The 23,681-nt window shown below is 34.6% G+C and overlaps 5 protein-coding genes across 5 annotated transcripts; 2 read left to right on the forward strand and 3 right to left on the reverse strand.

Moving 5' to 3' along the window:
• The first annotated feature begins 20 nt into the window (after window positions 1-20).
• Window positions 21-2,058, forward strand: LOC110684198. The gene is made up of 2 exons (XM_021860614.1): window positions 21-929; window positions 1,455-2,058. Exons 1-2 carry the CDS (start codon window positions 569-571, stop codon window positions 1,655-1,657), a joined length of 564 nt encoding a protein of 187 aa, XP_021716306.1. The 5' UTR covers window positions 21-568; the 3' UTR covers window positions 1,658-2,058.
• A 297-nt stretch (window positions 2,059-2,355) lies between these two features.
• On the reverse strand, window positions 2,356-5,124 carry LOC110684195. The gene is made up of 3 exons (XM_021860611.1): window positions 3,678-5,124; window positions 2,763-3,308; window positions 2,356-2,617 (listed from the first exon to the last, which is right to left on the reverse strand). Exons 1-3 carry the CDS (start codon window positions 4,578-4,580, stop codon window positions 2,513-2,515), a joined length of 1,554 nt encoding a protein of 517 aa, XP_021716303.1. The 5' UTR covers window positions 4,581-5,124; the 3' UTR covers window positions 2,356-2,512.
• Window positions 5,125-5,763: 639 nt separating this feature from the next.
• Window positions 5,764-7,975, reverse strand: LOC110684197 (protein IN2-1 homolog B-like). The gene is made up of 10 exons (XM_021860613.1): window positions 7,816-7,975; window positions 7,648-7,722; window positions 7,480-7,540; window positions 7,205-7,288; window positions 7,013-7,111; window positions 6,786-6,891; window positions 6,614-6,696; window positions 6,356-6,463; window positions 6,155-6,235; window positions 5,764-6,057 (listed from the first exon to the last, which is right to left on the reverse strand). Exons 1-10 carry the CDS (start codon window positions 7,824-7,826, stop codon window positions 6,046-6,048), a joined length of 720 nt encoding a protein of 239 aa, XP_021716305.1. The 5' UTR covers window positions 7,827-7,975; the 3' UTR covers window positions 5,764-6,045.
• Window positions 7,976-15,881: 7,906 nt separating this feature from the next.
• Window positions 15,882-18,871, reverse strand: LOC110684472 (cation/H(+) symporter 13-like). Its single transcript, XM_021860929.1, has 3 exons — window positions 18,818-18,871; window positions 17,247-18,242; window positions 15,882-17,111 (listed from the first exon to the last, which is right to left on the reverse strand). Exons 1-3 carry the CDS (start codon window positions 18,869-18,871, stop codon window positions 15,882-15,884), a joined length of 2,280 nt encoding a protein of 759 aa, XP_021716621.1.
• Window positions 18,872-21,491: 2,620 nt separating this feature from the next.
• LOC110684474 (SNF1-related protein kinase catalytic subunit alpha KIN10-like) lies at window positions 21,492-23,677 on the forward strand. The gene is made up of 6 exons (XM_021860930.1): window positions 21,492-21,696; window positions 22,259-22,443; window positions 22,553-22,735; window positions 22,840-22,911; window positions 22,968-23,099; window positions 23,543-23,677. The coding sequence occupies exons 1-6, from the start codon at window positions 21,492-21,494 to the stop codon at window positions 23,675-23,677; spliced, it is 912 nt and encodes a 303-aa protein (XP_021716622.1).
• The last annotated feature ends 4 nt before the right edge of the window (window positions 23,678-23,681 follow it).

Raw genomic sequence — 23,681 nt, forward strand, 5'->3', positions numbered from 1 at the left:
GGGTTTCTTTCTTTCTTTTTAATTCCTAACCTGAAGGAATTTATTTATTTATTTATTTTTTTATTTTTTTTTGTGTGCGTGTGTGTGGGTGGGCGCAAAAGTTAAAAGGATAAGAGATCAATAAAATTAGTTAACAAAATTATTTGAAATAATTAAATATTCTACAACTTAACATTAGTTAATAAGTTTCCAAGAAAAAAAAAAATATATTAGTTAATAGTAATACTGTATGTCGTCTCTCTACTAATTTTCTGTAAATTTTTCACTCTTGTCTTCTCTTAATTTTTTATTTTTTATTATTTTTTTTAAGCTCTTAACTAATACAACTATTTTAGATGCAGATAAAGCTTGGAGTGGGCAGATGCAGTAAATTCCGAGTGAAAACAAAGGTAAACTTTTCCCGCCAAAAATCTGTTATGAAATGTAACCAACTAAAACCCACTCCAACCAACTAACTCACTTGAGCTCCTCCACCTTTTTTCTCTCTCTCCTCCATTTCTGAGTTCACAGCAAAAACCCATTTTCTCTCTCTAAAATCAACCTATTTTCTCTCTCTAAATCGGAAGCCATGGAAAGGAAAGCTTTGAGAGGAGGGAATTCATCACCAAATTCAGAGGAGCACATCATCCAAATCCCAAATCTTGATGCTGAACAAACAGAGGAACAACATTCGCCATTGTTGTCTCAGTCTCAGATTCTGCAGCTGCCTCATACTCCTCCGAGACGAAGGGTTCTTCCTAATTCCAATTTCGATACTAACCCCACCATTCTTCCTCCTGCCTTCATCAACAACCACAATCACCGCAACAACTACCGCCGTCTCTGGGCTTTTCGTCTTCGTCATTTCTTCGGCTCTTCCTGGGTTCTCCATTCTATTCCTGTCATCATCATCCTCTGTTTTTTCCTTCTCTGGTGGTTCTCCAACCCAGGTATGTTTAACTTTTGGTTTCTATTTTTGCAGAAATTCAATTGCTCTGTTTTTCTGGGTTTTCTTGATGAATTCTGGGTTTGTTATTTCTGGTCTTTGTTGTTTGTTGATTGTTAGTTCTTTAAATTGCTCTATTATCCGATTCTTGTTTCATTTTTGATCAATTATCTTTTTATGTTTTCTTGATTATTATGGCATCTTTTCTGTAAATTTCTGGGTATAAATGGGAGTGATTATATGAATTTTGATTCCGATTTTCAGTAATGCCAATTAGGTAGACAACCAAAAGTGAAAAGAAATCAATTAATGGGTGATTTTTTCACTTTAAATTCTACTTTTCCATGTTCATATATTAATTCATGGATATAAATTATTTTTCCATTGTTTGAAATTATTAAAATACCACATTTCCAGTCTCATGTTTAGCTAATTGGTTTGGTAAAGCAGTCGAAATTCTAGTGATATTTCATCTTGTTTGGATTTAGAAAAATCTGACAAGTATGTGATATTGTTTGGATCAATGTAGTGAATTTGGCAATCAGGGATGGCAGATTCATGCAAGAACATTCCTCTACTGTAAGGCCTTTTTCTCTGAATGACACTGACCTTAATCTGAGCCGGATGACTATGTTGGCAGTAGCTACTTTGCCAGATCCCAACATAGAGCTCATGCTGTCGGTGGTCGATAAGGCAGGTGATGGTGCATCTCCATTGAGCAGCAGTAACTGAAGCGTGCCCTCTTCTGATATCTGTAAAGTGCACTTATCTTCGAAGATTTATCATTGCTTAAGACTATCCTGGCTTCATAGCAGTTCATTTTAGTTTTAATGTTCTAGTTTCAATAATAAAAGAACTCTATTATGGAGTACTAAGTAGGTCGATAAGGTGGATGATGGTGCAATCTTCCATTGAGCAATAGCAGTTGAAGTGCACACTCTTCTGATCTGTGTCATGTGTTCTTCATTGCTCTGCACTATCCTAGCTACATAGCAGTTTATTTTAGTTAGTGTTTTAGTTCCAATAATACAAAACTCTATGGTGTAGTACTAAGTAGGCTGATAAGGCAGATGATGGTGTAATGTACACTTATCTTTGAAGATTTTCAATGCAAGACAGTAGACACTATCCTAGATCCGCAGCAGTTCGATTATTTGCTGTTTTGTTTCAATAATATGAGATTGCATGATGTATTAATGAGTAGGCTGCTCTGTGTTATGAAGTTTATGCTGTACTGGAAGTATTGTCTCCAACTTTTTGGAGTAAGATACAATAGCTATGATGGTACTGCTCGTATGTAAAACTTACATTTCAATGAATTCTGCTTGAGACATCAAACCCTTACATACTTCAGAGTAGCCAATGAATGTAAATGTTACAATATTCAAAATGTTACATAATTTGCCTTGAATTTCTGAAATGCAAATTTACTTCTTACAGTTGTGTCCTATGATGTTTGTGGGTTCTTCTTGGTACGAGTCCCCTTCTAATTTTCTTTTCTTTTCTCTTCTGTGCCTCCAATAGATCCCTTTAGTGTGGTTGATCCACCTTTTAGCATCGCCTTTTGTATGTTTGGAACTCGATTAGCTATTTCAGTTCACTGACCTCACCAAGTCGACAATTGCCCACCCATACGTATAATACTGAGCGTTTCTTCGAATTTACCACCCTACAACAATCCCTCCTGGGTGACTGTTACAAAAAAGAAATAAGTATTACCTTTGTTCTGTAGCTGAGATGATTTAGAGATTGGGAAATGAAGAGATGGATATTTCCAAATAAATAGTCGATGAATTGCATATTTTAGAAGTAGATAGAAGGAACTGAAGCTGCATACCTTTTGCCAACGGAGGTTATCTGGCCTCTTAAGCACCACAACAGAGTCAATTTTTTCAGGATTTTCCATCTTCCACCGGCAGAAAGGGTGCTTATACCTATCATGAGCCCGATAAATTCCAATTGTTTGCTTGCTGCCGCGATCATACCTTGTTCTGCTCATATAGAAAATGAAGGGAGACTGACAAGGGTGTCTGGTGACTGGTCTGGTATTGAAGGAATATCCTGTGTAATCAGCTCTCTTGTACCAATTTAGGAAGGTTCGGGTGGGCATTTCAAGCTCTCTTGGAGAGACTACTCCCCTAATAATCTGAACCACATAGCCCCAGGAGACACTGATGGACCAGAATCTTTTCTTGTCATAGCATATGGATTGCTGCATTATACTGGCTGAATCCTGGCTGACCGACTCAAACAGGTGACGAATTGCTTGGGGCCGTGTCATGCCTGGAAATATGGGCTCTACCACATCAAGGTGGTGGATTGAGACTAGTGGTGTAACTGGATGCGCTGCTAGTAGCCCCAATAAGTCTCCATACACATCATACTGCATTTAGCAATTTGCATCAGAGATTGAACTTTAGTTGGCATAATGTGTCATATACCAAGTATACTTAGTTGCCTCATTGCAATGTTACCATTTTATTGCCAACAATAAAAAGTTTTCATGTTACATTATAATTTTAGATTCAATCAGATCAATGGTGATAAAACTCGTCTTTTGTTTGTCTTTTTAGGCTATATAAAAACGGAGTGCCAACATGACTATATGAGAAAGAATTGTATTAAACCTTAATGAAATCCACTGGATTCCAGAAACATCCCCTGTGATAAGCATGTTAAGCTTATTACAGCAAAAGTCTTGGCAAAACATATTCTACAAGTAGTACTTAATAAGAAGAATGATTAAAATTACCTGATGAAATCCAAGTTCTTTAGTAAGGGGAACTCCTAACTCGGCCATACAAGCTTGTATCCTGTCATCACTACCATACAAAGCAGGATAACGCTGGATGCAGCGATCCTGCATTTTCGCTAACTCCTTAGCAAGAGGATAGCTGATGGCAAAACCACCACCTCCATAAGCCATAGCATAAGAGAAGATAATATTTTGGACATGACTTTCTGAGTTACTCCCAATGTAATAGTATTGGTTATGATCATACTTTTCTAAGATCCTAACAACATTATCAACCACGAAAACGGTGTCATCATCTCCCATGACAAACCACCTGACATCCTTCAACCCAAGATTAAGGGTCTCAGACACCACCCTGGAAATCCTCAATGCAGATCTGCTTCCAAGTCTGTTGGTATACCTTAACTTACTGGTGTCTTCAGAGATGCGTATTTCAGGCAGATTCTCATTCTTGTATGTTTTAACATTTCCGTCGAGCCAAACAACTCCTCGGGTTTGATTAGGCCTCCACCAATGCTTGATATACTCCTTCCTTTTGTCCCACAAAAAGGAAGAAGCCGCGATCCCAAACACAATGTGTTTCAGCTGCGTAGGCTCTTCCTTTTCCTCTTCATCTTGTGATCCACTTGTTTCGGGTTTTGTCAATGCTAGGTGACCGCCACTAGTTGAAGCAGATCGTTGATCATATTCCTCCTTGTCATCAGGAGAGCTGATGATTTTATGTTGTGGGGTGGAATGATTAGAGAAAGAGAGGGAAGTCTCTAAGTTTCCAAGCTCAGAGATGTTAGAAATCGCGGTTGTTGTAGGACATTCAGGGTGGTGATATACAATTTGGTTGAATGTATACAAGAAACAAATGGCTGATGTTATGATGATGATCCAAGATATGAGCTTAATCATTGGTGCTAGCTAAATACTAAATGACTAATGATATGATTAATGTCTAATAATTTTCGTCGAATTTTGTCTAGGTAAAGATTATTGCCATGGATTGATGATTAGTTCGAGTTGCAAATGAGAGAGAGATACAGAGGAAACAGAGGAGATTGAAATTAGTTGTGGATTAACGAAGGTGAAGCCTATTCTTTCTCCTTTTGCCATCTCAAGTGTGGGGTGCTCAATTCTACCGCCCTTATAGTTGTTGCCTCTTTTGTAAGCTCTTTTCCCTTCTATTACTATATTTATTTATTGTTAATTTTTTTCAACAACAAAAGAGCTGATTTTTAGGCTTTTAGCTCATTCATTTTTTTCTTTTCTTGAATGCTTCTCATAAAAACAATCATTAATTATGAGAATCTATGATCTACGGAATGTTTGTTATGTCTGTTGTTCGCTTAACAAGAATGGTTGTTATGTAATACGTATATGACATATAACGAAATAAAGAGATTTATACTTGTAAGAACAATAGCTAATTATGAGAATGTAAGCAATATCGAATGTTTGTTATGTATGTCTAACGTTAGTAATGTACCTCTTTTTTTTCATTTTAATTCTCAAAATCTCAAAATGTAAGAATATTTTAGAGCATGCGGATAAAAGGAATGCACGGAATTCTTTGTATGTACTACGAGTATTATATTTCATGATGACAATTTTATTCTCCAGATAAATTATTTTAGGACCTCCTTTTTCTTTATCGAATGAAATGATAGGATATGATAGTTGCAGTCTTTTTTTTTTTTTAATGCCACTTTAATTTGAAGGTACTCCACTTCACCAAGTCACCAACCCACTTCCCAACTAATTTTTTCAGGCATAGATGTTCAAGTATATTGGTTTCTTTGAAATCTCGTCATTGAAGGTAATAATTTGCTAGTCATCTTCATTTTGAAAATTTTCAGCAAAATCGCTGAAAAAATGGCTACTTATAGGTAAAGATAACGAAAACTCTCCATTATTAATATTTAATAAATCCGATGATTTGCACATCTATTTCTAGAAGCAAATAGAGCAATGGATCATAGGAAGAAAAGTAACTTTTGATAGCTTTTTATCCTTTTGACATAAGAATTGCAAGCTTGCAGATTATGTGTTATTGAGAATTTAGTAATAGAGAACAGATACGAGTACTAATTAGAATTATAATAATGAGTAATTTTTTTATAATTATGAATGGAACACCTTATACAAATGAAGTATGTACTAAAAGACGTATACAAAATACATTATAAATTAAATCCTACTACATTGGCAACTGACAATGTTCATGTAGCAAGTTTAGGTACAAACAGCAAATAAAAAGAGAGATTCTTTATTCAAGAGCATGTTTTAGAGAACAATTGTAAAAATTTTCGACGAATGATCTGAGCTGGTAAGTGTCAAGTGCACAGATAGGACCATCAACAATTGCGTAGTTCAGACTTCAGATTATCCCCTGAGGAATAAATTAAACAAAGATCAAGTTAGTGACCATTAAAAAAGGTTCCAAATGTCCTGAATTTAGTCCCTTTTATAGAAGTTAGCTGGTTTACCAAGTTTCGCCTTTTGTAGATCTTTAAGTTGAGTTCTTCATCCCATTTGGTTTCCAAGCAAGCCTCAACTGTGTCCAATGCCTGCACCATATACATGTCATTAGTCGTCGTACTGATTGTCACAATCTAATATGAAGTACATGATTCTGTATTGATCACATGTAATGTGTTACAGACTAAGTTATCAGAGGTGTGCTATACCTTGAGCCAAGCAGCAAGCTTTGGCCTCCCTTCAGTAATATCGTATTTGTGCAAATCTGTAAACAAGTAATAGTATCTTTGTACAAATGGAGCATATGCAACATCGGCCTGATCACAAAATAACAGCAAATATTTGTCAGAGAAAAATTAGCAGGATGAAAAATATCTGACAATGTAAATATTCTCTGCAACATGTTCATAGATGTTGCAATTGATATTATTAACAGGAGTTTATATAAATGAATTAGTCTGACTGACCGCGCTGAATTGGGCACCAAGGAGGAAAGGCCCTTCATGGTTGTATTTTGAAAAATATTCTTCCAATGTGTCAAAAGCAGTTTCTATAAAAAGCAGAGAAATGCACATTGTTACTTACAAATGAATAGCAATAGATAGTCTAAATTAATGAAATCGCGCTTCTGATGCGTACTCATTTCATCATCTGATTTAGTTCCTTTAAGGTAGAAGAAAAGAGTTGGGTTCCACTTGTTACTATAGTCAAACAACTCCTCTGTAAACTCTTTCTTAGCAGGATCCTGCAGAATTTCATACAACCAAATTAAATTAGTTTTATCATAAGAAATGTCAGACCAAAGTTTTACAGCATATTATGAAATTAAATTAGAATTTATGTAAACTTATAGACTTAATAACTACCTCAGGGAAAAGTGAGGGTCCTTCGAAATGGGCATCGATGTATTTGATCAAGTCGAGACTCTCTCCGATGATCTTGTTGTTGTGCTCTAAAGCAGGTACCTATGATTAACAAATCATAAGCATTCTGAGTTTTATAAAAATGGAATGAAAAAGGGAGAAGAAATGGAAAACTTAATTTGACAAATTAATCACCTTGTTTTCTGGGTAGACCTCTTTGTACCAAGCTGGTCTATCATCTAGATCAATTGGAACTAATTGGATTGTATCATGTAATCCCTGAAAGTTGTAAAAAGAATCTTTCATATTCAATCTTAATCTTTTGATCAAGAGAATTAACTTTAAAACGTTAGCAATATTGTACAAACTCCCAAGTATTTTATCAATTAAGCTAGTTGATATCCAAATAACAATGCGAAAGTCGACAAATGAGAGGGTGGTGCATGGAATGTAAAGTTATGATGTCAAACCTTGTAATTTCGCGCTAACCAGGCACGTTGGGCAAAAGGGCAGTAATAGGTTGTGTACAACCTGTTAATTTTATTTTTTAAAAAAAATGTTAGGATTAAAACCAGAAGATCATTTTGAAATTGCATAATTAAATGCTTAAAAACCTTAATTAAGAAGTATATATCAACCTGGTGGTTCCGTCGAAGACAGAAGGTGGTTCAGAGTTGGAACCTAGGAATGGTGGAAGAATTTCTTGAGTTAACCTGCAAATTATACAACAATTCATTATAAACATCAAACAAATTTAATTAAGATAATCCTACCAAAGAAAGTTGCATAAAGGTCATTATTATTACTGTGTAGCCATTGATTGAAGATGAAATTGAACTTAAGAATTATCTTTGATGTGGATCAGAAAGTTTTGAGATGGAGAAAGAGTACTTAGATTTGAAGATATGATTCCAATATTAGCCCCTTCTTATACTTATTTTTATGATAAACTTTGACCAAAATTCAATTTTATAAAAATAGTAGTATATTTTTGATCTTATTTGACCAGGGAATTAAATTATTTTCTATGATTTTCTTCTAAAATCTTCAATTTAAATATTGATTTTTTTCTATGATTTTTTTTCAATAATACTATCTATTATCAACACTTCTTTTCACACTTTAGATTATTTCCATTCTTTATTATAATTCCCGTTAAAATCATAATTGCATGATTTGCATAAAAGTGAATGTTATAATAAGATATAGTGTATATTTAAGTGAATGGATGATTTTACACTCCGTGAGTACGATGGACACTTTGATTTTTCACAAACTTTTAAAAAAAATCGGGTGTACAATAATTATTGTACATCCACTATAAAGATACACTGGATCGATCAAAAGTTACCCCTAAATTAAATAAAAGTTACCCTGATATGCATAAAAGTAATCAAATACAAATAAAAATTATTAGTCAAGAATCACATTTTAAATGACTAAAAATCAATTATTTGTGATTAAATGTTATTAAATTACCATTATAAAACTTTTCTTATTGTCTATTTATATAAAAATTGTATTATGTTAAAAGTTACCAAAAAAAAGGAAAAAAGTTATCCTAAAATTAGGTAAAAGTTACCCTTATACGGCTCGATGTACAGTAAAATTAGTGTAAAGCGGGTGTATACAAAAGTTTTTGTTGTTTTTTTAATTTCCTACAAGTGTAATATATTCATATTGGAAATTTTTTTCTGTACAAGTAAGAAAAAAAGTTGTGTAAAACAGTAGTCCCTTCGTCCCTAAATTACACTTTTGTTTGGAAATTTACACGGGAATTAAGGAGAAAAGAATAAGACAGATAACAATAATTAGATAATGCAATGGGAAGAAAAATAAAGATAGATTAGTTATTACTCATGACATGTCATCAATCCTTTGCAAAAAAAAAAAAAAATGACCAATCACATGCTCCTAATTGAAATTTTTTTAACCAATCATATTCATTGTAATTTGACACAAAGATTCTGAAAAATTAAAGGTTGAAAAAGTACATTAGTCAACCAAATATTAAAAGTGGAATGTAAATACATTAATTATACAGTAAAAGTACAACTGAAAAAAGAGTGTATTTGGGATATTTAGAAAAAAAAAAAATACTCCCTCCGTCCCCGATTGATAGTCACATTTGTCATTTTTGATGACTCAAAATGTTAGTCACATTTGCTTTTTTCAAGTACCATTAATATTATTTTTTTACCAAAATTCTCTAACATTTGCAAAAATATTTGTGCAAATTTAACTTTCCTATGTAAATTTTACTTTTCCATGTACTTTAATTACTTTATCTTTCTACTTTTTTTCATACCCAATGTAAATTTACTTTTTCAATGTACTTTATTTAATTCTCCTTAATTCCCGTGATTTTTCTTCAAAAGTGACTATCAATCGGGGACAGAGGGAGTACTAAAAATAGAAAGGTGAAATGTAATTTTAGAATACCCAAAATAAAAAGAAAAAATATAATTTAGGGATGGAGGGAGTATCAATTTTCATCTCTTGTTTATATTTAAAAGTCAACTTCTGGAAGAAGGCTGATCCAGTGCATACAAGGACTAGTCAAGTCTCTGTGTTTGCTGGTCAACTCTGACGTCTCTTTAATAATACTCCGTAATGCAATGTTCAATTTCGACTTTGTAAAAAACGGCATTCAATTTGAAAGTCAACGATGCCCTCTTTAGTCCTTAGCATTTTTCTCAATTTTTTTTTTTTTTTTTTTTTTTAAGAAAACATTTTTCTCAATAATTATAAAGGATTATTGGGTGAAATTGTGAAGTAATTACTACTTTAGTGTTATCAAAATACGGAGTATAATTTTGTTACTTGTTAGCTTAGAATATACTCCGTAGATAGATAGTAATAATGTCTCCTGTGATATTTCATAACTACTTTGTACTACGTATTACAATGAACATTAATGGTAAAAATTAAACTTTCTATAAATAGGTATACGAGGTCAACGTTATTATTTTAGGATGAATGTATTCCGTAACATAACACTAGATAGTAGATAATACTAGAGCTAGCTGTCAAAAGTGACCCGATCCGAAATACCGACTCAAAATCGATTATTAACCGACCCATTTGAATCCGAAAAAATGGTGACCCAAACCCGACCTGATCCGACCTGAAACCAACCCTAGAGCTGAGTTGACCCGAGTATGTGATACCCGAACCCGAACATAAACTGATTTGGAGATGACCCACCCGAATGTAACCCGTAAACTATTGACCGAACCGAACCTGACTTGAGCCGAAATTGACCCAAACCCGTTTTAACCCGTCAAAACCCGAATTTAACCCGACTTGTTACCAACCTGACCTGAATTCAACCCGACCCGTTCCTAACCCGACTCGAATTTAACCCAACCTGTTACAAACCCGACCCAAAATCAACCCGACTTCTTATTGACCTGACCCAAATTCAACCCGACTTGTTATTGACTCGACCCGAATTTCACCAGACCTATTACTAAACCAACCCAAAAATTCAACCCAACCTGTTACTAACCTGACTCAAAATAAACACGACTTGTTATTGACCCGACCTAAATTCAATCCAAATTGTTCCTGACCCGATTTCAAATCACCTTAAATGCAATTTAGACCACCTTATTATTGTTGATCAAAGCATTTTGTCTAGGAAGACTTGAATCCGAATATGACCTGACTTGGAAATGACCCGACCTGATTGTAACCTGCAAATTATTGACTTGAACATAACCCGACTTGAATCCGAAAATGACCTGACTTGGAAATGACCTAACCTGATTATAACCTGCAAATTATTGACTTGAACCGAACCCAAGAATGATTCGACTTGAAAATGACCCGACCTGATTATAACCTACAAATTATTGACTTGAACTGAACCCGACACAAAACCGAGAATGACCCGACCTGATTCTATCCCGCAAATTATTGACTTGAACCGAACTAGACTCGAACCCGAGAATCACCCTAACCCGTTTTAACCCATGAAAACCTGAATTAAACCCGACCTATTGTTCACCCGACCCGAATATAACCCGAACTGTTATTAACCCGACCTAAACACGACCCAAACCTGATAAGAAGTATGACCCGACTCAAGCATGACCAAACCCAAACCGCATAAGTTATGGAATTAATCTGAATTGACCCGACCCAAGTTGACCTGACCCACTCTTACTGACCGAAATCCGACCCGTTTACCCGAATTGACATCTCTACCCGAAATCTCAAAAATTTCTCAAAAAGCGTGGATATTAGCCTTTAATTCTGGATTTTTTTCGACTTTTTTCACCCGGAAATAAAAATTGCCGAAATGTTTACCATGGTCTCTAACACCCTCCAGGAGTCCAATTGGCTAGGTAGAACCATCCAATATCATTTGCCTTTAAACGACCAATTTACCGGTTTAAAAATTACACCGATTTCTTTAAATCAGGCCTACCACGAACAATTATGACAACATATAATGATCATATATGGTTCCAAAAGGCATTATATGACCCCAAGATGTATCCCCTATAATCTAAAAGCTTTTCGACACCGGGCCTCAAAATCTTCAAAATCTCTCAAAAAACATGGATATTAGCCTTCAATTTTGGAATTTTTTTTACTTTTTTCACACTGATATAAAATTGGCGAAATGTTTACCAGGGTCCCTAATATCCTCCAGGATTCCAATTGGGTGGGTGGAACCATCCTATTTGCCTTTAAACGACCAATTTACCGGTTTACAAATTGCACTGATTTCATTAACTCAAGTTTACCACGAACATTTATGACAACATATAATCATCATTTATGTTTCCAAACGACATTATATGACCACGAGATGTATCCCATAAAATCTTATTTCTTTTCGACACCGGGCCCCGAAACCCACGAAATTTCTCAAAAAGCGTGGATATTAGCCTTCAATTTTGGAATTTTTGTAACTTTTTTTCGCCCGTAAATAAAAATTGGCGAAATATTTACCATGATCCCAAATACCATCCGGGAGTCCAATTGGGTGGGTGGAACCATCCAATTTGCCTATAAAAGACCAATTTACCGGTTTACAACTTGCACAGATTTCATTAACTCAAACCTACCACGAACATTTATGACAACATATAATGGTCATTTATGGTTTCGAACGGCATTATATGACCCCGAGATATATCCCCTAAAATCTCATTTCTTTTCGATACAGGGCCCCGAAACCTTCGAAATTTCTCAAAATTAGCCTTTAGTTTTGGAATTTTTTTAATTTTTTTCGCACGGAAATAAAAATTGCCGAAATGTTTACCATGCTCCCTAATACCCTCTAGGAGTCCAATTGGGTGGGTGGAACCATCCAATTTGCCTTTAAACATACAATTTACCGGTTTACAAATTGCATCGATTTCATTAACTCAAGCTTTCCACGAACATTTATGACAACAAATAATGATTACATATGGTTTCAAACGACATTATATGACCCCGAGATGTATTCCCTAGAATTTCGAGACTTTTAGACACCGGGCCCTATACACTCCAAAATTTCTCAAAAAGGTGGATATTAGCATTTAATTTTTGAATTTTTTGAATTTTTTTCGCCTGAAAATAAAAATTGCCGAAATGTTTATCATGGTCCTTAGTATCCTCCGGGAGTTCAATTGGGTGGGTGGAATCATCAAACTTGCCATTAAACGGCTGATTTACCGGTTTACAACTTGCACTGATTTCATTAACTCAAGCGTACCACGTACGAACATTTATGACAACATATAATGATCATATATGGTTTCAAACGGCATTATATGAACCCGAGATGTATCACCAAGAATCTAAAGGATTTTCGACACCAGACCTCGAAACCTTCAAAATTTCTCAAAAAACGTGAATATTAGCCTTCAATTTTGGAATTTTTCGACTTTTTTTCACCCATAAATAAAAATTGTCAAAATGTTAAACTTGCACCGATTTCATTATCTCAAGCCTAACATGAACATTTATGACAAAGTATAATGATCATATATGATTCCAATCGGTATTATATGACCCCGAGATGTATCCCCTAAAATCTCAAGGATTTTCGACACTAGGACTTGAAACCTCTAAAATTTCTCAAAAAGCGAGGATATTAGCAAGCCTTAAATGTTGGAATGTTTTTGACTTTTTTTCGCTTGTAACTAAAAATAACTGAAATATTTACCATGTTCCCTAATACCATCCGGGAGTCCAATAAGGTGGGTGGAACCATCTAATTTGTCTTTAAAGGCGATATACCGATTTACAACTTGCACCAATTTCATTAACACAAGCCTACCACGAACATTTATGAAAACATATAATGATCTTTAATGGTTTAAAAGAGCATTATATGACCTCGAAATGTATCCCCTAAAATCTCAAAGCTTTTCGATACCGGGCCCCGAAACCTAAAAAATTTCTCAAACAACGTGAATATTAGCCTTTAATTTTGGAATTTTTTGACTTTTTTCGCCTATAAATAAAAATTGTCGAAATTTTTACCATGGTCTCTAATATCCTCTGGTAGTCCAATTGGGTGGGTGGAACCATCCAATTTGCCTTTAAACGGCGAAATTACCAGTTTACAACTTGCACCGATTTCATTAATTAACTCAAGCCTACCACGAACATTTATGACAACAAATAATGATCATATATGGTTCCAAATGACATTATATGACCCCAAGATGCATCCCCTAAAATTTCAAGACTTTTCGACATTGGGCCCTGAAACCTCCAAAATTTCTCAAAAAGCGTGGATATTAGTCTTCGATTTTGGAATTTGACTTTCATACGCCCGGAAATAAAAATTGTCGAAATGTTTACCATGGTCCCTAATATGCTCCGGGAGTATAATTGGGTGAGTGGAACCATCCAATTTGTCTTCAAACTACCAATTTACCGGTTTACAAATTGCACCGATTTCATTAATTCAAGCCTACCACGAACATTTATGACAACAAATATTGATGATATATGGTTCCAAACGGCATTATATGACCCCGAGATGTATCCCATAGAATTTCAAGACTTTTCGACACCGGGCCTTGAAACATCCAAAATTTCTCAAAAGCGTGGATATTAGCCTTCAATTATAGAACCTTTTGACTTTTTTTCGCCCGGAAATAAAAATTGTCGAAATGTTTACCATGGTCCCTAATACCCTTCGGGATTCCAATTGGGTGTGTGGAACCATCCAATTTGCTTTTAAACGGCCTATTTACCGGTTTACAACTTGCACCGATTTACCGGTTTACAACGGCCAATTTAATTTACTTGCACTGAACCCGACGTGCATTGAAATTGACCCAAACCCATTTTAACCCATCAAAACCTGAATTTAACCTGACTTGTTACTAACCTGACCCGAATTCAACCTGACCGGTTCCTAACTCGACCCGAATTTAACCCAACCTGTTACAAACCCAACCCGAAATCAACCCGACTTGTTATTGACCTGAACCTAATTCCACCCGACTTGTTATTGACCCGACCCGATTTTTACCAAACCTGTTACTTACCCGACTCAAAAATTTAACCCGACTCGAAATTAACACTATTTGTTATTGACCTGACCTAAATTCAACCCAAATTGTTCCTAACCCGATTTCAAATCACCTTAAATGCAATTTAGACCACCTTATTATTATTGATCAAAGCATTTTGTCTTAAGGAGACCAAGTCGGTCCAAGCCAGCAAAAGAAAGGATCATTATCCTCAAATTTAAGAGTTAAATATAGTATATATATTTGTTGAATGGTTAAATGAGTTAATTATCTTCCTAAATTATAGACTATAGTTCCCTAGTACATTGCCATATATATTATAGTCAAAGGAAATAATCAGCTTGATAAAAATGATAATTATCTATTTATAGTTAGTTGAACCCGAATATGACCTGTATTTGAAATGACCTGACATGATTGTTACCTGCAAATTATTGACTTGAACATAACCCGACTTGAATCCGAGAATGACCCGACTTGGAAATGACCCAACTTGATTATAACCCGCAAATTATTGACTTGAACTGAACCCGACTTGAACCCGAGAATGGCCCGACTTGAAAATGACCCGACCTAATTATAATCCGCAAATTATTGACTTGAAACCAACCCGACTCAAACTCGAGAATGACCCGACCTGATTCTAACCCGCAAATTATTGATTTGAATCGAACCTGACTCGAAACCGAGAATTACCCTAACCCGTTTTAACCCGTGAAAACCCGAATTAAACTCAACCTATTGTTCACCCGACCCGAAAGTAACTCGACCTGTTATTTACCCGACCTAAACCCGACCCAAACCCGATAAGAAGTATGACCCGAATCAAGCATGACCTAACCCAAACCCGAGCCGCATAGGTTATGGAATTAATCCGAATTGACCCGACCCACTCTTACCTGACCCAAACCTGACCCGTTTACCCGAATTGACATTTCTAGATAATACTCTGTACAATTTTTTTTTTTTTTTGAAAAGTAACACAATTTATAGTTTGTATCGTTCTTTCCATATATAGTACATTCACAAAGCAATAGTAAAGAGACGAGAGAAAAGTGCATTAAGGGATTTAAGGCTATTAGATTATTTTCTCTAAATCTAATGTAAAATCATATTGGAAGTTTAATTTGTTTGTACAACATTGCATTATCTGCATAGGCTTAAGCATTTCATGCCAACATTTTTTACAAAGAACAAAGAACTAGCTATCCGTAGATACTAACTAGTTTAATTTGTAAAAGTCTAGGACGGTGGTATCCTAAGATAAAGTTCCGTCTACATCATTTGTCGTTTGTAACACACTTTTGACCAAAAAAAAAAAAACTATTTGTCTATGAAATTTTTTATGTATAAGAACGTAGAATTGAAAAATACACCATCTACTTGCTTAAACTCAAGCGTGATCTGCTTGTGCTCTTAGGAGAATTTGCAACGCTAACACTGATGTATGATTCATCATCCCTGCTTTTATTGGAAGAGTTCATCTTCCAATCAACTCGCGGTTGTTGTTGCACAACCAAGATAGAGTATCTAGAATCCGAAGAAACTAAGGTATCAGCTAAAGCTCCAATTTCGGGGCTTTCGCTCCAAGCATCGAGGCCTTGGATGGCAGGACAATTTGCTTCATGGTATCTTCCTAACACGAACAAATCCGCGACATTTTGTACCGAGAGGAGTGCTTTGGTTGTCCCTATTCCATCGTCGACAAATTTTTCTCTAACACTAATTCTTTCATGCCCTTTGGCTTTTATATGAAACTCCCTCATTACTCTTATATCTTCTTGATACTCTTGTAATTGGGGCTTGTAATCGTTTACTCTTAACCAAATCACGGTTAGCCAAACACTCGGATGCTCAGCCATACGCCTAGTTAATGCTAAGGCCTCGTGATCGTCGGTCCCTCCTATGAAGATCATCACTATTTGGTAAGTTTGGTGTCCAAATTTTGATATTCGATAGAGGCTTCCTCCAGCTTGGTCAACTATTTCTCTATCGATTAGGATGGCAACGGAGCAAGGGGATTTTCGAAGCACACTTCGATTTATACTCCTTATTTGTTGATTGTAGGTCTCTACATTACCATCGATACCCCATTTTTTATGAAATGGGACGACGATTAGGTTTGTTCTCTTGTCATGTGCGAGTGCACATATGTCGTTGTGCATACTCTTATAAGGTGTGACGGACACAAATTGTTGCACCCTCGCGTAACCTTGGCTTTCTTCCTCGAATTGTTCAAAGGCCTTAATTGTGTGATCATAGAGACTAAAAGTGCTCGCCGTCTTCTTGTACTCATGAAGTGGTGCTAAGACGGGCATAGCACTTCCGGCAAGGTTTATTAGTTGGAGTGCAAAAACCGATATTGATGCACCCACTTTCTCACACTTGGACACCTCTAGGAAGTTAAAAATCGCGGAGATGTTTTCTTCGTTATGGATGCACACTAACACTTGTAGATCCCCATGATCGCTTAGTCCCATAACCTTTCTTTTCCTCACGATGTTGTACTTATGTGAAGGGTCATACAACCATTGTACTAGTGGATACGCCACTCCGGTGAAGATCATGACGTTTATCATCGCCAATGCAAACAATCGATCATCCATAATCTATCAAACCATAATTATCATTACATTATGAGTAAGTTAATCAATAAGGCATAAAGTAATACACAAAACGATTTAATATTTTTTCAAGGCAATATTTACTATGCTACCAAAATAGGAAAATGAACATAACAATACCGCTTGATCGATCCAAACACCGAAAGTGGCAACCTCCATGATACCTTTGAAAGTCATGATAAAACCCAAAGGCACAGCATCTTCAATTGACACACCAACAAGCATACACGAAAAGGCGGTACCTAAGAACTTGCCAAGCTGACTAACAATGAATATGATCTCGACGGCCCAAAACGAGGAAGTTCCTTTCCATGACATCAAATTAATCCTCCAACCAGCCATGGTACAGAAGAGAGGAAGCAGTACTCCTGAAGTAAAAAGCTGTAACTTCTGGACCAATGCAGAGCCCAATGGGGGCCCATGAGGCAACGAAAGCCCAAACAAGAAGGCTGAGAATCTTTGGCCCACTCTTTCACCCCAATGCCAAGTAAACATTACAATCCCTAATATTAGCAAGAAATGAGTTTGTTTCATGTCACACCCTTCAGGAGTTCTCCTTACAATGCACATCACCATAGGGCGAAAGACGCCGAACAACACGAAATAGTAGAAGGCCAAGCTCGCTGCCGATAGCCATTTAGGGGGTGCATCAGGATTTGGGCTCAACCAAATGAGCCCAAATGTGGTGGTTAAGAGTCCAAATATATCGATCACCAACGACGAGGAACAGGCTATTCGGCCCACCTCGGAGTTGATGATCTTAAGGTCATGAAGGTAGTAACTTGTTACCATGAAGTATGTTAGTGAATTGAAGAGGATTAAGACTCGAATGCCTGTGAATAGGGTCTCATCAAGTTCAACCACTTGTCGAATCAATATAAAGGCCACGGACCCGAAGATGATGGATATTACTACGCCTGAAAATGCTATTAGTATCGATTTAGGCCCGCTTTTCCTAATCGCGCTCATGTCAATCATGACTCCTGATATGAACATTTGAAGCATGAATCCGAATCCTGCGATTGTCTTGATAATGTATCTTCCAGGAGGGGGGAACAAGGTGTTGATGATTGACTGATTATAGTTAATTAATGTTCGGCCTATTAATAATCCGGCCTGAAACAAACAAAACATAACATTTAGAGTAATAACAACGTGACAAGGAACATATGTAGTATCGTACGATAATTTGTATCGCATCATTCATTTATGTACTCGAGATAATTTTTATAAATTGTGAAACGGGGTGTCACGAAAATATTGCCCTCCTATTAAAACATACAAGTATTCGTGCACGGTGCACCCAACTCTTATGTTTAGAATGCCAAGGCAACACCAATTAATTGTACGTGTGTACATACATGTAACGTACGTGTGTTGTGCCTTGGCCTGGCCTATAATCACATTCGATGGTGATAGAGTAACATTGGAACATACATGTATTGTATGATCCGAAGTAATATAGAAATAATGCATTATAAATAAAAAGAAAGGCTTACAACAATCTGGACGACAGTCATACTTTGGCGCAGGGGTTGAGCAAGGAAAAAAACGGTCCGAGTGACGAAAAAAATGATTATAATTTGGAGCAAAACTAATGGTGTGGGATAACTCAAAGGATTTTCTCCATACCAAACACCATTCGATGTTCCTGACCTTTGATATTGGCATATAAGCCTATCCTTGAATACCATTCCCATTGCCCACCATTGCTTTGGATACGCGTCGCCACCGTGCACGTCCATTTTATTTCTTTTGTATAAGTATGCCCTTAATTAATCTTCTAAACACTAAATACTAATTATGGTTGAATGTAACAAATAATCATAGTTAACGATACGTTTGACATAATGAACAAGATGGAGAAGATTGAATACAATGGGTAATTAAATTGCCTAAGTAGAAAAAATAAGAGGGAAAAGAAAAAAGAGTCAAAAGATGGTGAAGAATAATATAATTGGTGATATTTGATCAAAAATATGAAAAGAGATGTTGAGGAACAAAATTTGAGGGATTGGACTAGATTTGCTCCTTAAAATTAGTGACCTTAATATTTATTTAACCATTGAGAAAATTAAGTTTATGTGAGGGTCTTCTAATTATGTAAATCCTTCATCTTCGGTACTCCCTTAGTTAATGACCTCAAATGTACAATTAACACTTATAACATACATATATACCAAAGAATAATCAAAGATAATAAACTATAGGTTGGTGTTTTGGTTAATTGTACCCTTTTTTGGTAAATTGGTTGACTCAACCTTTAATTAGTTACAACTAGCAAGTCCATTGCATTGTCTATAGCTAGGGAGGGCATACAATAATCTAAGTGGACAATCACTGGACTTTATTTTGTTTCTTAATACATCTAACATTTTTTTTACAATTTACCATCGATGCACTAATTTGAAATATTAATATCTATTAATTAAAAGTATTATAACAAATTTAAACCTGATTTGATTGGTTGAGAATAGAGTTGATAATTAAATATAATAAATTTAATAAGAAGTAGAGCTGAATTATTGATGTCGATGATTTAGTTGATTCAATTTAATTTTGGTAATTTATTTAATAATTTTTTTTGAATTGAATTAATTATTTCAATGACTATTATTGCTATCATATGGTTAATAATGTAATACATTAATAAAAGATAATGAATTAAGAAAGTGTATAAATGTTTTTTTTATTAATAAAAATTTATTATTTATTAACAACAATTAATACGGAGTATGAATTGACTTTTGTTTTGTTTGTTCCAAAAAACAAAAAATTATTAATTGACCTGAATCCACTTTTTTTTTTGTTTTGTTTTTTTTTTTTTTTTTGAGAAAGATAAAATCCATTAATAAGAAAGCCATACGACATCTACAAAGACATTCAACCACGACAAGAACATTACAAAATAAATCAAAAGGCTAATCGCTTCATCAACACTACAGACACCGCATAGAATTTCCGTGGGGGAGCGTCCCCCGCTTGAAAAATGCTAGTTCCATTTTTTAAAAAGACTATTTGATACAAATAAACGTTATTTTATATTCACCTTATTTTTGCTCATTTTAGAGAAATTAAGTTCAAACAATTTCATATACGTAGTAAGATAAATTTATATGAACTTAATAAAATTTATTTTACTTGTAATTTAAATTTGGATAATTCTTATCAAAACTTATTTTCCTAGAACTTAATTTATCTGAAACTTAACTAATCATAAAATTTACTCCGTAATAAGTTCTGATAAGTTAAGATAAGTGAAAATTAGGTGAATAGAACATACTCTAAAAAAAACTATTTTTGGATAAGATAAGATATCCAAAAATTTAATTCAACATTCCTTATACTCAGAGTATTGAATTTAATTTTTGGATATCTTATCCAAACCATTTAAAGCTAAATACATTATTAAATTTTATGTTAAATTTTTGGAAACATAATTTAAATGAGTTTATCAATGCTTTACAAATATGAGCTAATATAAACTTATTACATTATTTAGTTGTATAGAACTTGGGTAACCTTCTTTGTTATTTTAATTTATTAAGCTTAACTTATTTTTTTTAACTCATTTAGGTTAAACAAGTGAAAAATAATGTGAACAAAACACAGTCTTATGAAATAAATGTAAAATTAAAATAACCCTAATCATAACATAAGTAATTTTTTTTATGCAAATCATAACATAAGTAATTAATATTGTATTAATTGCTTTATAAAATAAATCAAAATGAATTATTTTCACAACTGCCATGCACATTTAAAGGTACATATATTTGGTAATGTTAATAATATATGTTTCCAAAGAAAAAAAGTAATTATAAAAAGCAACTATACATCAATAATTAACCTCCTTTTTTTTTTCTACAACAAAGCCTTAATTTCTAAATGATTTGGGATCGGCTAACATTTATCGTCATAAGGACCTTTTTTAATCAAGTTTGACTCACTAGAGGAGGGGAGATCACATTGATCATCACTGAGTTGAACTGAACTGAATTGAGCTGAACTAATTGAAGCTGAATGGAAATGAATTGAAATTAAGCTGAAGACAACAACCCTCTTTTATTCCAATTAATGAAAATTGATTATTAATGTTCCTTTTATTAATAATTCTGACCTGACAAAATCTCTTATTTCCTTAAAACAAAGATATCACACATTATGTGATGCTCCTCCTCATTTTCTATGCTTAAACATGTATTTTTCTCACTAATTGATGTTGTGGACTGTGCTTATAAATACCACCATCTGAAATCTCTTCTATAATTCATATTTAATTTTGTCTAAATAGAGTTTATAATCTTATAATATCAGTCTAATATACACATATCATTTTAAACTCTTGTTTCTTGTAATAAGAAAATGGCTGGATCACCTTTTGCACCAAGCTCTTCATCAGCAATCCCGGATTGCGCTGAACTGGCTAGGCTCTTGCCTGACTATGCTTTGGATGGAACCATTGGCACTGGCGCGACTAGTGTAGTCAAGAAAGCGAGACATGTGAGGACTGGACAACTAGTAGCCATTAAGATCATCTCCATAAGGGATAAACTGTCTGAATATCTAGGTGATGTTTTTTTTTATTTTTTTTTTATTATTTTTAATTTAATACAAAAATTAAGGAGATTAAATATATATGCTGTGATCCTGCTTTGTTTGCTAACAAGATTCAGTTTTTAATTTTTATTATTTTTGCTAGTTATGTGTTGAATTGAATGTACATAAGAATCCTTTGTTTTGTGTCTTTACATTCATAGTTTAGATGTTACCATACATGTTTGTCGCGATGAAATGATAAATTTTCATTTTGTCCTTCACTAATTTAGTTTGATTGTACGAAATAGGGGGTCTTTTATTGACTTAAGTATGTGTGCTAAGGGAATTTTATATAATTGTCGTAATTTAAAGATTAGCAAGCAAATTCATAAATTAGTCATGATGAATTGGTAGATTTTCTTTGTCCCTCGTTAATTTTGATTTGACTGTTCAATAAGAGGTCTTAAGGTAGTCATTTGACTTTAAAATGTGTGATTTCTGATATGTTATTGTTACATCATTCTGGGGTTCAAGAGACTGATGAACTTTTGTTTTACTTTGGTGAAATTCCCTGTTTTTTTTTTTTCATGTAGTCAAAAAAGAGATTAGATTACTGAATATGCTTGACAGTCCTCGAGTAATTCGACTGTATGATGTTTTATACACCGAGGATTATGCATGTCTCGTGCTTGAGTATGCACCAAATGGGGATTTCTTAACTTATCTCACTTCAAGGAACTTGATGTCAGAGGCCGAAGCAAGGCCATATTTCCTTCAGGTACAAATCAGACTATATACATAGATTCATTACCTAAACACATTCTATAGTATATTTTGTATAATTTTTTGATACTAGTATGATATGGTTCTCTTCTGTCCGGAATCAGCTGATATCAGGGGTGGAGTACCTGCATCAGAAGATGGTTGCACACCGTGACTTGAAACTTGAAAATCTACTCATTGATGGAAATTTCAATCTGAAGATATCGGATTTTGGTCTAAGTGCTATCATGAACAATAGCTATTTGCTGAGACAAAACTGTGGAAGCCTACAATACGCTGCACCTGAGGTCTGATAACTTCCTGTACTAGAATATTATGTTTTAATGTATAATCTAATGCCTCTTGGAAGCTGAATTTTTTCATTATATATTCGTGTTCAATATTTTCTCAGACATTATGTGCAGGACTTTTCTTAGATAAGTTAAGAATAATGGAGTTATTAACAGAATTTATACCTGCTTTTGTAAATATAATACGTGTTTGCGTTGCTGATGGGAAATTTCAACTTCTTTGATGTAGCTTATTTCGAATGAACCATACTATGGTACACAAGTTGATGCCTGGAGTTGCGGCATCATCTTATATGCTATCGTCTGTGGTTCATTCCCATTTAAGGATCTGGATCGTGATGGCCTTAACAAAAAAATTATGGTATTTGTAATTTTATAATCTTGATGAAACAATATAATACGTATTATCTAACCATCAATCTTAATCTACTTTTAACAGAAGTTTGTCATATATAATCTTGGTATAACTAATGTTAGCTAAACCATTTATTGAAACAATGAAAGAGGTGTATGTATTCATCTTGTATGCTCATTTTCTATTCAAGTTATATTATGATCTGAATATAATTATTATTTTCTTCTGTACAATATAATTAAATTCAGAGTAGTTCTATTCAGTGAAAGAATTTCTGCTGCAAGTTAAAAGGTTCATTATAGTAATCAATGATTCTCAGAACGAAGATTGTGTATTGCAATTATATTAAAATTATGCCTGGTTTGATTTTCCTGGTGTAAGATAATTGTGTCCTAATTGTATTTGATCTACTTATACATCATAGCTCTACTGATGTCGACGTTGTGCAGAGTGGACAGATTGAATTTCCTGACATGTACTTATCAGCTGAATTCCGTGACCTGGTTACTGGGATGCTCACTGTTTGTCCTCTGAATCGAATGACTATCTTTGAGATTCGTCAGCACCCCTGGCTTCTTGCCTAGCTAC

This window comes from Chenopodium quinoa, unplaced genomic scaffold (assembly GCF_001683475.1).
Source record: "Chenopodium quinoa cultivar QQ74 unplaced genomic scaffold, ASM168347v1, whole genome shotgun sequence".
NCBI lineage: Eukaryota > Viridiplantae > Streptophyta > Magnoliopsida > Caryophyllales > Amaranthaceae > Chenopodium > Chenopodium quinoa.

Coding starts and splice junctions, on each gene's coding strand:
- LOC110684195 (XM_021860611.1), bottom strand. CDS start 4,580: ATGATTAAGCTCATATCTTGGATCATCATCATAACATCAGCCATTTGT. Junction 3,309..3,677: donor AAGAACTTGGATTTCATCAG/GTAATTTTAATC, acceptor TGCTAAATGCAG/TATGATGTGTATGGAGACTT. Junction 2,618..2,762: donor ATAACCTCCGTTGGCAAAAG/GTATGCAGCTTC, acceptor TTTTTGTAACAG/TCACCCAGGAGGGATTGTTG.
- LOC110684474 (XM_021860930.1), top strand. CDS start 21,492: ATGGCTGGATCACCTTTTGCACCAAGCTCTTCATCAGCAATCCCGGAT. Junction 22,736..22,839: donor TACAATACGCTGCACCTGAG/GTCTGATAACTT, acceptor ATATTTTCTCAG/ACATTATGTGCAGGACTTTT. Junction 23,100..23,542: donor GCCTTAACAAAAAAATTATG/GTATTTGTAATT, acceptor GACGTTGTGCAG/AGTGGACAGATTGAATTTCC.
- LOC110684198 (XM_021860614.1), top strand. CDS start 569: ATGGAAAGGAAAGCTTTGAGAGGAGGGAATTCATCACCAAATTCAGAG. Junction 930..1,454: donor CTGGTGGTTCTCCAACCCAG/GTATGTTTAACT, acceptor GGATCAATGTAG/TGAATTTGGCAATCAGGGAT.
- LOC110684197 (XM_021860613.1), bottom strand. Junction 7,289..7,479: donor GGTTAGCGCGAAATTACAAG/GTTTGACATCAT, acceptor TACAACTTTCAG/GGATTACATGATACAATCCA. Junction 6,464..6,613: donor TTGGTGCCCAATTCAGCGCG/GTCAGTCAGACT, acceptor TTTTGTGATCAG/GCCGATGTTGCATATGCTCC.
- LOC110684472 (XM_021860929.1), bottom strand. CDS start 18,871: ATGGACGTGCACGGTGGCGACGCGTATCCAAAGCAATGGTGGGCAATG. Junction 18,243..18,817: donor AATGGTGGGCAATGGGAATG/GTATTCAAGGAT, acceptor TGTTTGTTTCAG/GCCGGATTATTAATAGGCCG. Junction 17,112..17,246: donor GTGTTTGGATCGATCAAGCG/GTATTGTTATGT, acceptor ATGGTTTGATAG/ATTATGGATGATCGATTGTT.